Source organism: Peromyscus californicus, unplaced genomic scaffold, assembly GCF_007827085.1.
Source record: "Peromyscus californicus insignis strain IS unplaced genomic scaffold, ASM782708v3 Scaffold_24__1_contigs__length_46423439, whole genome shotgun sequence".
NCBI lineage: Eukaryota > Metazoa > Chordata > Mammalia > Rodentia > Cricetidae > Peromyscus > Peromyscus californicus.
This window is the reverse complement of record NW_026294535.1, coordinates 25056874-25071096: the sequence shown is the minus strand read 5'-3', so window position 1 is coordinate 25071096 and position 14223 is coordinate 25056874. Positions and strand designations below refer to the sequence as shown.

Here is a 14223-nt window from a genome sequence, read left to right as displayed (position 1 = left end):
AGATGAAACTTCCAGACCATTAGTCCTAATATAAATGCAAATTAAACACACAACATTATATAACCGTGCAGCTACTGAAACAGAATTACATAATAATTTTTAAAACAGTGATAATACCAAATGATGGCAAAGATGCAAACTGAACTCTAACACTTGCCAGTGGGAATATAAAGTGGTATAGACACATGGAAAAATATTTGACATTCTCTTGTAAAACTAAACATGTACTTCCCATATGGCCAAGCAATTAATAGTCAACAATGATCATAAAGAATCTAAAACTTATGTTTATAAATGCATGGATAGAAATGTCATCCTTACTGAGAATGGCAAAAGATGTAAACAGCACAGATGTCTTTCCATGCTAACCAAATCCTGTTAAACTACAAAATGAAATGCTTCTTGGTGACAGTCAGGGCTGCTGTCCCTTTCTCCTGTGGTTAGAGACTTTATATCTGGGAAGATATTTGTCACCAAGACTAAATGACCAGCACTCCATCCCAGGGACCCTCAGGTTGGAAGGAGAGGACTAAATTTTGCAAGCTGTTCTCTACCTTTCACATGCTCAATGTGGCACTCACATGATCCCCCATCAAGAAAAAAAACTAAAGAAATAATTTTTTGACAAAGGATGAAGTATTGATACATCTAAAGCCTAGTGAACCTCAAACACATCACACTATTGATATGTTGAAAATGACAAGACAACAGAGCAGAGGAAAAATTGCTATTACAGGGAGGCATGTAGGAAAACACGAAAGTATGGAAGGTGAGAGTTCTGTAAGTGATGGGATCGTTCTATCTTTTCCATGTTGGTGATTGCAGCAATCTGTATTTGGCTTACAGTTCCACAAAAGTAAATCTCCCACCAAACCACGAAAACATCGATGACATCAGAACAAGGCCTGCCTTCTAGTTAGCAGTATCGTGTAAATGCCTGTTTTCTGGTTTGGCACTGAATAAAGCCATATGCAGAGTCACCACTGGGAACTCCAGGAAGGTTATGTGGGGCTCTGATCCTCTTGTGACAGCTTCCTGTGACTCTGTGTTATTTCTGAATAAAGTGATTGAAAAGTCGAGGAGGCATGTTCTGTGTAAGTCTGTGGATGCTGGGCTGCTTATGCAATAGGAGGTGCTGGATTTAATCCCCAGTACTAATCACAGAGCACATGCACAAGGCAAACAGACAAACTAAAGTACCACTAGAATTTCTGGAAAATAAAGTCAGTGCTTTGTCAGTTTTCTAGTTTCCATAATACATGATTTTTACAGCATGTGTAATCAGTCTTTCAAAACACAAGTGTGCAGAAAATACATTTTATATTGAGATTTAAAAATTATAATTGTCAACTTTTTCTTTTAGTGCCCAAGGACCCACCTAACAATATGACATTTCAGAAGATACCAGATGAAGTAACTAAGTTTCAGTTAACATTCCTTCCACCTTCTCAACCCAATGGAAATATCCAAGGATATCAGGCATTGGTTTACCGAGAAGATGATCCGACTGCTGTCCAAATTCATAACCTCAGCATTGTCCAGAAGACAGACACATCTGTCGTTGCAGTGTTGGAAGGATTGAAGGGCGGACATACATACAACATCAGCGTAAGCAGCCACCATTTTTAACTGCCTAAACCAGCTTATAAAGTCAACACTCACAATATGCCTGCATACCACCTTTCAGCCTCTTTCCTGCTAAAAACAATATAGAAAGTACTATTAACTGAGAACCTTGTACAAGAACAGCGGGCACCTTGAAGTAAAGAAAGAAAATGAAGGTTAAACATAATGGAGTAGTGACATGCAGAGTGACCGTTGCCTAAAAGAAAACTGTAAATGAAACATTCAAAAACAAATTTTGAAGAAAATAGCAGGAGTAGGCCATTTCATCGTTTCGTTCCTCTAAGTCATTTTTTTTCTGTTAGCATGCTACAATAATTTTACAAAGGATGTAAGACAGGTACAAGAATGTGTGCAAGCTCACATGCATGAACATATGCCCAAATTATTTCTTCCTATACTTACTTTGTGTCACACCTTAGGAAATATAAGCAAGATTGTTTTGGTTCAGAAATATCACCTCTCAGCAACCTATCATCCAACATAACAATGCCTAAAATAGCTTCCCTTTCTCAGAGCAATTGTTTGTAATTATCAATTTAGTTATGAGAACATTGTTAATAACAGGTAAATATGTTCCTTGCTTCAACTTTGTGTCTTCCTGAGGTTCTTGTTGCAATTGCAACTAAGTTTTACCAAATATCTACTAGAAGATGAGTGGTAATTTGAACCTCAGTTCAATCCTGATTTCTAACCCATCTGGAAAACTTCTTCAAATGTGTGACTCAACTTTTGCAAGTGAAAATTTGGCGTAGGAATGGTAACTTCTTGCGGGACATTCTGTGAGGAACAAATATAGTATAGAAAGAAATATAGAAATATAGATAGCATAGAAAGAAATACTGTATCAATTTGACTGTTGAAAATAAGAGAAAATGAGAAATAAAACAAAGAACAGCTGGTCTATAAAGAAAAATATAACTGCTTACAAATTGCAATATAAACATCTCAGGATATTGAAGTTTATCACGAATATTTGTATTTAAAAAGATTCCCAAGTATCTCTATGCATCTTGCTATTTAAGAAGTACTTTCAATTTTTTTCACCAATTTTTCTTACTCATCACCACAGTTTAAATCATATAATAAAGAAAAGACCATCACTTATTTTGAATAGTTCCTTTTTAAAAGTTACAAATGACACCAAATTTTTCTTTTAGTTATTTTAACCAAAGTGTTTAGGACTGGCATTTTTAATATAGCTACCATATACCATGTATTGTTTTAAGTTTAATTCAACAAAAACATTTCCAAAATATTGACATAATGCAAAGATGACCCATTAATATATAAAATGAGTTAATTCCAAAGAATATGTTACACGTGCCAAATTGTATTTACTAATTACAGGGAATTTGGACTACTCTTGTGGTCTTTTGTTTTATTCAGCTAGATGAGGTGAAGTCAAGGACTCTGGGTCTTCAGTTTCCTGAGCACAAAGCTAATTGAAAGGATTCCCATTTGTGTAAATCACCCACTGTGCACACAAACAAAAATGTTTTATGTGTATATGCTGCATTATGCAGGTTATGCATCAGATACTTTGGGGCAGGGGTGAAGAAGGGCATAAAGGGCAACTTTCAGGAGGATGATTTAATACAGGAAAATAGGGAGGCAGGAGGAATTGGGTTTCATTTCAGACACAAGAAGAAGATCTTGAATATGGATTTAAAGGAGGGCAAAATGTGCTGGCTACAGAGAGAAGTAACAGATGTTAAAGTAGAGGGAGAGGTGGTATAGGCTTGATGGTTTCTACTATTTTCCTCCCGTGGGTTCAAACGGCCGGCAGCACAGCCTTCCTAGGCTTGGTGGTAGGGACCTTGGTGTCAGTTAGCATTTAGTCTCATGACTTAGTTCCAGAATATTAATTGTAAGAAATTCTTGATTGTTAGTGTTCTTCTGATATTTATGGGATTAAGCAGGCTTGAGAAAATATAATTAATAGGCAGATAAAATTGTTTTTAAAAGAGAGATCATTTTTAAAAAAATTTTATTCACTTTGCATACCAAACACAGATTCCCCCCCCCCTTCATTCATCCTCTGGCTCCTCCCCACTTCCCCCCCGAACCCACCCCTCATCTCCTCCTCCAACAGGGTAAGTTCTTCCATGTGGGGGGGGGGGACAGCTAAGCCTAGTACATTCAATTGAGGCAGGACCAAGGTCCTCCATGCTGCATCAAGGGTGAGCAAGGTATCTGCGAGATCATTTTAAAAATTGTTTATAACCATGCTCACTTGCACATGCATAGACAGGAAGCTTGGAGTAGTGATAAAGCCTTTTTTTGGTTCCAGGTTTACGCTATCAACAGCGCTGGCGCCGGGCCTAAAGTGCAGATGCGAATAACCATGGATATTAAAGGTATAAACGAACTACCTTCCATTAAATTGTTGTTTTCTTAACCAGAGGGTGATTGTAATCTGAATCATGTGCAGGAGGCTGACCTTTACATGATGAATATGCATGGGATATGCATAAATTAAGTAATAACATGCACATAATTAGAAGTTTAAACATCTAAATGATGACATGAATTACTGTCGAAGAGAATGTCTGTCCTAAAGGGTGTCACCTAAACTTTATTTTTATTGGGAAGAGCTTTTTAAAATTGCATCTGCCTAGACTGAGTCTCTGTTTGTGTTAGGAGTTGGATTCTGCTCAGGTGACCAAATACTGACTACCAAACTCCATGTAACCAACCTTGTAAATTTAATTCTAAAGTAGATCTACCACTTCACTATTCTGGCAGGTATTTTAGAAAATTCTCCTCCAGCAAGTAACCACAAAACCCCAAAGAGTAGTTTAAGTCCATTTGACCATCTACTGCCTGACCAGATATTGATATCAAGCAATTTTTTTTGTACTACCTCTATCACATAAGGAAGTACTAAAAATGAAAGAAAACAAAAGGTCCCAAGACTTTTAAGAAAACCCTCATCCAGCCTTGATATGAGGGTCTGTGCTTAGTTTTATTATAACGTGTTATGCTGTGTTCAGTTGATACCCCTGGGAGGCCTGGTCTTTCCTAAGGAGAAATGATGGAGAAGTGGATCTGGGGGAAGAGGGGACTGAGTGGGGTGGGGATTGGGAGGAGTGGATGGAGGGGCGAAAAAAGAAAGCAACAACGAAACCCCTTAAGTATTAGTTCCAGACTACCCGGAGTAGAATTTCTCCAAGTATGTCTTTCTAAAGGAGAGTATAGTGTCTCTTTCTTTGGAAGGGTCAGTGGAGGACAGTGGCTAGAGTGCCAGCCTTTCAGGCTGTTTAGATAACTCTTGAGACTGAATCCTGGGTTGGTCTTTTGATATCTGTTTGACTTTAGGAAACCTTCTCAGCATATATAAGTCTCGAAAGTACACATGCTATTAGTTCCTACCTTGCAGGTTGTTAATTATGAGGATTAAGAGTGAGCATCTTTGAGAAAACCTTTTAAACAAGACCTGAAAATTGTTATTATCAAGAGTATGAAAGAGTCATTGACAGATGCAATTTTACATTTTATCTTTTTACTAACAACTAATTAGTAGAGGTGTGTTATTTATAAGCATTATTTATTTTATTTGCTAAATTCTGGAGCAATGGCTTAGTGGTTAAAAGCACTTGCTGCTCTTTCAAAGGCCCTAGGTTCAGTTCTCAGCATCTGCTTTGGGTGGCAGACAATGACCTATTCACTCTAGTTCTGGGTTCCAATGCCCTCTTTGACTCTGAAGGTTCCTGCATGAATACTGTACACATACAGACAAGCAGGCACTTATACACATTAATGTTTTTAATTAGTAATTCTATATCTTGGAATATACAAACAAATAAGTTGTTTCAGCTGTAATTTTTCTCACAAAACAGCTTCAGAAAACACAAAGGAGAGGTCGAGCCACACCATCTGGATTTTTTCATCACTTTTTATAGACACCCATATGTACAAGCACAGTTTACACAGTATTTTTATGCTTGACTGAAAATGCGAAAATGCTTCTGACCTCCACTCTTCATCTGTTGCCTACAGAGAGATGCAAGGGCATGGTGTAGTTAGAGTTTTCCTGCCTGGCCCACGGTCAGGGCAAATCTCACTCACCCGCCAGTCTCACAGCCGCTCAGACCCGACCAAGTAAACACAGAGACTTATATTGCTTACAAACTGTATGGCCATGGCAGGCTTCTTACTAACTGTTCTTACAGCTTAAATTAATCCATTTCTATAAATCTATACCTTGCCATGTGGCTAGTGGCTTACCGGCATCTTCACATGCTGTTTCTCATCGTGGCAGCTGGCAGTGTCTCTCTGACTCAGCCTTCCACTTCCCAGCTCTATTATCCTCCTTGTCCCGCCTATACTTCCTGCCTGGCCACTGGCCAATCAGTGATTTATTTATTGACCAATCAGCAACACACTTGACATACAGACCATCCCACAGCAGCATGGGGTTGTAGTGAAGACTCATAGAGATAACTTGTCTTTAGTGCTATGCATGATTTTGTTAGCTACATGGTGTATTGAATTAGAAGCAGTCTCAATAAATTTTTATCTGACGGTTAATATACTGCTGGATCATGGCACCCAAGTAATGGGTTCCTGTTATTGAGATTTGCTCTTGAGGACTCATGGTGACATCGTTGAGGGTTCAGAACAGAAAAAGGCCCAGGCCTCTTCCTGGTAAACCTTTCCTTCCTTCTCTCCACTCTGTGACTGCTACGCCAGGCAGTTGTATCTGAAGACTCTCACCACCTACTCCTGTGCTTTGCCTCTTCATTTGACACAGATTTTACTCTCAATGGACCTCATCCATATCCAGTCTCATTCCAACCTTTTCTTGTCAGAATGCCAATGTGATGTATCAGCTAAGAGCTTTGCTCTTGGATCCAATGCACAAGAAAGAGTGAGTCAAAGACTCAAGTCAGAAGCATTCTTCTTTTACATCTGCTGGCCGAATTCTTGTCTATTAAAAGGAAACAATATTGCAAATATTGTGAAACTGTTGAGAATTTCTTTATTTTTGTTTTAAACACTGAAGTTTGGATATGTAACTTTCAAATAGCAAATATGTATATGTGTGTGTATACACACATGTAAACACATACACAACTATCAGAAGAAATGAAACCAGCAGAAACCCTAAAAATCCTGCTTTGGGGATTTTTGTATGTATTGACGGCAAAATATTAAGTACTATGGTATCTTTGAAATTATTCTAAAAATATCCACTAATGTTAAAGATGTATATCTGGTGGGCTGGAGAGATGGATTGGTGGATAAAATATTTGCCACACAAGTGTGATGACCAGTGTTCAAACTCCCAGATCCCATGTAAATCCTAAGCAGGTATAGTGGCTGCCTGTAATCCAGCACTATGGTGGCAGAGGTAGAGGATCTCTGGGGCAAGTTGACTAGCTAGACTACCTGGATTCTTTATGTTTTTAATGAAATAAAGTGAAAAATGAACAAAGAAGATGTGTAATATCAAATTCAGGCTGCCTCATGAATGTACACACTCACACATACACACCTACACAGTTGTACACCTATACACACACATTAGACATATACCACCTCCATATATACATAAGATGCACATTTCTTAAATTCTATATTTGGAATCTCTTCTACAGAAATAAAAGGACAAACAAAGTCAACTGTTTGAGGTTAATTATTACAGGAAATGCTGAGAACTATGAGAAAAGTACATTCTCGCCCTTGGACCGTGGTTGAAGAAATATTATGCAGCTAGCTGTACCACATACTATAGTCATGAAGAAGCATGAGTTAGCATTGTATCTCTGTTTGGGAAAGACTCACACAAGAAACCAATATGCAGTGCAACTCTAATGTACAGTGGATCTGTATTAGAAAACTCAATAGTAAGAAATCTGTTATATATGAATCTGAAATTTTCCCTGATAATGTGAACATGACCAAAAATAAGGGAGACTGTTATCCAGGTTTTGACATGGATGAACAGTAAAAAAGATGCTACCATGATTAGGATAGAAATTAATCAACCAGATAACCAAAGTGAAGAAAAAGAACACACAAAAAATGTTACATGTAAACAATTTTTGAAAATTATTTGTGACAGCACTTGTAAATTGAGTGTTTTTATTGCACGACGAAGAGTTGAATGTCTGAAAAGTTGCACCTGGGCTTTAGTTTCTCAGGAAAGTCTCAAATACATAATTATACCTTTATGAGATAATAATTATTGTACATCCACTGTACCCCAAAACAACTATTTAGTTTGATATTTGCATGAGCTGTCACTTTATCTGTTAGCTACCTACATGAATTGAGAATGTGAAGTTTGTTGTTTTTTCTGCTCAGAAAACTGTTAGTCATATTTTACTGTTTTTAGCTCCAGCACGACCAAAAACCAAGCCAATTCCTATCCATGATGCCACAGGAAAACTGCTTGTGACGTCAACAACAATTACAATCAGAATGCCAATATGCTACTACAATGACGATCATGGACCGATCAAAAATGTCCAGGTGCTTGTGGCAGAAACAGGAGGTACCTCAGATTTCAGTCTACCTTAGGAGACTGTGAAATGTGATTTTCTGAATGCTAAAGAAAGTTCTGCTCAAAATTATCAAGTAAAGTTGATTCATGATTCTAATACGATTTAAGGTCATCAATAGACAATTAATATTTTCAGTAATTATATTAATAACTTACATAAAAAAATACTATACTCAAATGAGGAAAGGCCTGATCAAAATATGTCATCTATTTATTGTGTGTACTGGTTGGAGTGATTTGATTTTTTGCCGTGGTTCTCAACCTTCTGAATGCTGTGACCCTTCAATACAGTTACTCATGAAGTGGTGACCCCCAATCATGAAGTTATTTTCATTGCAACTTCATAACTGTAATTTTGCTATTGTTATGAATTATAATATAAATATCTGCTATGCAGGATATCTGATATGTGACCCCTATGAAAGAGTCTGTCAACCTCCATGGGAGTTTTGACCCACAGATTGAGAACCACTGATCTACTTGCTACATCAGCCCCCACAGCCCTTCAGATTCCTGTGTGATGGAGACTGTCCAGGTTCATAAGCTGAATTGTGCCAATGGTTCATGGCATGACTCTTGCTGCATCTAGAATTCTCTAATACAATCATAAAAGTGCTGCACTGATGCAAAGATACATTCAATGTGATTTGTGGTGGACATTCTTTTTCCCCTGTACTAGCTCAGCAAGACGGAAATGTGACAAAATGGTATGATGCGTATTTCAACAAAGCGAGGCCATATTTTACAAATGAAGGATTCCCTAATCCCCCATGTATAGAGGGAAAGACAAAGTTCAGTGGTAATGAAGAAATCTACGTGATAGGTGCAGATAATGCCTGTATGATCCCTGGCAATGAAGAGAAAATTTGCAATGGACCTCTGAAACCAAAAAAGCAGTATTTGTAAGTATAGTGTATGTCAATCATGTACTAAACTACAAGTTCATTAATGTATGTCACCTATCTATTAACCTATCCATCCTTCTGGTGAGCAAAGGGATCTCCCATGGATACTGAGGCTGACTATCACGCACTAGAAATGAAGAGCTAGATGCAGCATTATCTATTCATTGTAAAGGCATACAGTATTATAGGAAAGGCATACAATTCTGAAAGTAAGTATGATTTGATATGATAAGTTGTTTAAAGGCAATTTGAAAGGTATGGCAATGGAGAACATGCAATGTGGGAAAAGTTATTTATTTCTGTAATGAACAATATGGTTGATGTGTTGGAACTCAGTGTTTTGCTCTTTGCCATAGACGATGATATACATAGGCCTCCAGAAACAGCCTCATAGTCTTTTAATCAATTAAGATTTCCTTTTATGATGCTAATGCTAATATCTCTTTTATCCGATCAATCATCTGAATGAATGCTTTATTAATTTTTATTGAATTTATTGATATTGTTTTCTATTTAATTACAGATACTATTTTATAAAATAAGGCTACAGTTAAGAAGAGAATTATCTTAGCCTTTATTTTTCCGAAGCTTATTGTTATTACTAATTTTTAAATATGTAGGTATTCATACTTCAGCATGGTAGTTAAAATGATATTAAATTCCTTCTGAATGTTGTTGGCTGAGTTAGAATTAGAAAATTTAGAAAAACTCGGCAATTGAAAAATAATATTGTATCATTTATTATCAAAGGCAATTAGCTTAAATTTTGGTTATTATTTGAACTAAACATTTTTAAAATGCCAGGCGGATCTCTGTGAGTTCGAGGCCAGCCTGGTCTCCACAGCGAGTTCCAGGAAAGGCGCAAAGCTACAGAGAAACCCTGTCTCGAAAAACCAAAAAAAAAAAAAAAAAAAAAAAAAAAAAAAAAAAAAAATTTCATATTTACTCTTATTCATTGTTTCTTTTGCATATTGTTTTGTCAACAATTCTTTTCATGATAGATGTTATCATAAGAGTTTGATAAAATGCTGGAGAATAAATCATACACTGTAACTTGTCTTACAAATTTGTTACGGTTGTGTTTTAGTTTTCAAGTTAGGTAATTTCAGGTGTCTTCAAGGATGATCTTCTGTACTCTTTCTGTTTTATGTTTATAAAAATGGGTAAATACAACTAGGCATATAATGAAAATAGCCATCATTAGTCTTAATTTGTGTACATATGAACAAGACAATTCTATATAATCTTTGTCCTTTGATTCTGCAATATTTCCAAAAATAAGATACAACAGCTACTATGCTTTATATTTGTTAATTACAGTAGTCACATTGTTACTCATATTAAATTATTCCATCTAAACACATCTATGACTTAGATTATCTGCTTAATGTTTTTTGACTACTGAGTTTGGTCAAATTCCTACTCATTTTCCCATGAAATTCAATGAGCCTGAGAGCAAGATAATTATTCATTTAATATAGATTAAAGTATAGACTTTTCCTCGTTGTGACTTAGTCTTAAATTCATGTCTTGTAAATTTATTTTTTCTTGAATAACTATTTTCTTGAATAAACTATTGATTTTCCATAATTATTTGTTAAAATATTTGTGGAAAAGATAATGGGACATAAAAATTGTTTTTCTTTTACAATTTTAGGCCAATATCTTTGATGAACATAGACACAAAAGTTCTCAATAAAATACTTTCAAAATGAGTTCAAGAACACATCAAAAAATTATCCTCCCTGATCAAATTGGGTTCATCCCAGAGATATAGGGATAGTTCAACATAGGTTAATCAATAAACATAATTTATTACATAAATAGATTCAAGAACAGAAACCTCGTTATCATCTCATTAGTCACACAAAAAGACCTTTGACAAAATCAAGCATCCATTCATAATAAAGTCCTAATGAAACTAAAGATACAAGAGATATACTTCAACATTATAAAAGCAATAAATAGGACCCTCAAAGCATTTCCACCAAAACTAGGCATATGACAAGGATGACCACTCGCTCCATTCCTATTCAACATAGTACTTGATGTCTTAGTTAGAGCAATAAGACAAGTGAAGGATATAAAGGGATACAAATTGGAAAAGGAAAAGACCAAGTAGCCTAATTTGCATATAATATGATTTGATCTATGTATGTGACCTTTAATACTCCACTAGAAAACTCCTACAGCTGATAAACACCAGCAAAAACATTATCCAAGTACCAGGATATAAAAATTAGCACACAAAAATCAGCAGCCTTTCTACACAGAAATGACAAACAGGCTCATAAAGAAAGCAGGAAATAATACCATTCACTATTGCCTAAAAGTATCTTAGAATGAATCTCTCTCTTTTTTTTTTAAATAGGTTTAAATTTAGAGCCACAAATGTCATGGGACAATTTACCGACTCTGATTACTCTGACCCTATTAAAACTTTAGGTAAGATTTTATAGTCTAATTTTTCTTTTTCATGTGTATGCGTGTAGCATCTCTGCATGTATGTATATATGCATGTCTGCTTGTGTGTGGGTGCACATGTATATGCAGGTGAGCATGCATTTGTGTCCATGTGCATATAGAGGCTGGAAGGTGATATCGTGTTTCTCTCCATTACTGTCTATTCTATGTATTGTGATAGGGCCTCTTGTTGAATTCAGAGTCTTCAGATTCTGCCTGTTGTAGCCATCCAGTTACTTCCAGGGATCTTGTGTTGGGATTACAGGTCACTACCATGCCCGCTTAAGCTTCTAACACGAACTCTGGGGATCCAAAATCTGGTTCTCATGAATGCAAGTCACAGACTTTATCCACCAATCTGTCCCTTCAGCCTTTATCTATGATCTTAATGTGTTTATATGATGATAGCAGTTATTAAATGTTTGGGAAATACACTAATCTATGGCTGTAGTCTTTGGTACAAATATATTTTAAAGATAATTAAGCTTTTTAAGGAAAAATATTTACAACATTCTTCTAAAAGATAGATGCTTCAACTATTCACATCTGGCTATAAGCTTTATTAAAGTGTTCATTCTTTGATGACATTCTAAATAAGTAGATGTTTGGTTCTTTAAATATATGGTCTCATATGTTAAAAGTCTTCATAAAAGAGAAATCATATGATAATATTTTCCTTTGAAAATTTCTCAAAACTACAAGTTTTTCTTTTCTTTCATGCTACTTTGAATCACATCCACACAAACTGGACCTAACTAACACAGTTCAGTCACGTGAACCCATCTCATTGGCACCATTATGATAATTTTATCCTAACTTAGATGTTCTGAATGAAGCATACCTCCTACCTGACTCGTTTCATGTATTAGCTGTCAAATTCTTCAAAATTATATTTTAATTTGGATCAGTGTTTCTGGATTGGTGTGTTTTTATGTCTCAAGGGAGAATTAATGATGTTTGGAACACCTTTGAGTTGAAATAAGGAAGTTGAAATGGTGGTGGGTGGCGGCACTGTTCCTGCTCATGTATCCATCGCGATTGCTTCTCATGGCATCTGAATTTCCACATCACACAAAGCAGCCCACAATGTCAGTTGTGCCAGGAATGAGAAGCACCGGTTGAAGTGGTACTCTTCACTCCAATTCACACATGAGGAAACCAGTGATCACATTGTTTAAGTCATTAAGTGCTTGGCCAGAATTTCAGCATTTTAGCTCAGGATTCCATTGCTACCATGCTACAAATCAAGGCGTAGGGACCTGGATTTAAATCTTAGCTCTGTGACTTGAAATAATAATATAATTCCTCTAATATGTCTTCTTGTTCAAAATCTGAGAACATATTAAGTTCTTAAGTAAAATAATGTATAAATATTAAAAACGGTAGTTCTTAAATTGTTCAGTGCTTAATGGCTTCTAAAAGTTTAGTTTTTTTAAAAACGTGTGTGAATATTTTGTCTGCATGTATGCATGTGCCCCACATGCATGCCTGGTGCCCAGGGAGGTCAGAAGAGGGTATCAAACTTCATGGAACTGGAGTTGCAGATGCTTGTGAAGCATTACGTGGGTGCTGGGAACCAAACCAGGGTTCACTACAATGAAAAGTGCTTTTGACCACTGAGTCATCTCTCTAGCCCCTAGTAGCTTCTTTTGATGGGTCCTAATCAAAGATTTTAAAGGGATTTTTACTTCATTAACTCCCTAGCATTTCCCTGAAAGGAATCACTAATTTTTAAATAATCGTACCAGGGCTTCAAAACTTATAAGCTACTTAACAAAATACTCCGGTGGGGATATCGCTGGAATATTGCTTGAAAATGTGTGAAGTTTATGCATGGCGCTGATCTTGGTGGTTTATCAGTACATCAGGAGCCACATACAGCACAGTTCAGTGAGAACTGTAGGTGCATAACAGTAGATTGTTCCACTGCTCTGAGTCTGTCTCAGATGTGCAAGTGTAAGCTGGCTAAAGAGTCAGCCTCCATCACTTCTATGTAAAAAAAAAATAAATGCATCCTGAAGAATCAAATCAAGAGATACGCTGCCTACAGGCTTGTTTGAGTAACAGATCTCTCGTGTTAAAGTGTTTGGCTACAACATCATTGTCTTGGTTAATTGTACCCAGTAGGTGTAATAATGAGAAAGCAGGCTGATTGGACTTGTGGTTTTGAAATGGTGTGGAACATCTCTTCATTTGATAGCTGATCTTATCATGCCCTGATATTACCACAGCACACTGTGTGCACTGTGGTCAGCAAACCAATCAGAGTTTGGCAGCAACTCCTGCAGCTAAATAATGATTGTTCTGGTGCATTTACTGATGGAAGATAGAAGGCAGACAAGATGCAGAACTCTAGTACCTTCTCTATAAAGAAGAGATGGGGGAGCTAGGTTTGTTGTCTGGGTGTCACGTGCTTGTTACTAAATGGGTGGTTTTGTGTAGACGAACAGTGGAAGCCAGGCTCAGTCATTTGTGTGGGAGAGAAAAGACATTAGGGTGTTATGGAGGAGAGCTGCCTTAGAAAGGGGGATAATAAAAAATCAGGAACCATGCAGTCTGAGGACATGGTTACTTACACTTTTCCAAAAGGCGTAATATAGAACACAGTCTTAAGCCACTTGTCAACGATGGCTTCCTCTTCATTCTCTGTACTTGCAACCAAGGGAAGGGGCTAAACAAACACACATTTCAGAAACACATACTGATTGTGTTTGGAAACGT

At 36.6% G+C, this 14223-nt stretch overlaps 1 protein-coding gene across 1 annotated transcript in view; it reads left to right on the top strand.

The window, feature by feature from the left end:
- The window catches only part of Ptprq (protein tyrosine phosphatase receptor type Q), a 194813-nt gene that overhangs the window by 124365 nt on the left and 56225 nt on the right, over positions 1 to 14223 (top strand). Inside the window, 5 exon segments of the mRNA XM_052752881.1 lie at positions 1364 to 1608; positions 3917 to 3983; positions 7967 to 8125; positions 8814 to 9036; positions 11411 to 11484. Of these exon segments, the coding sequence (XP_052608841.1) occupies positions 1364 to 1608; positions 3917 to 3983; positions 7967 to 8125; positions 8814 to 9036; positions 11411 to 11484 (768 nt within the window).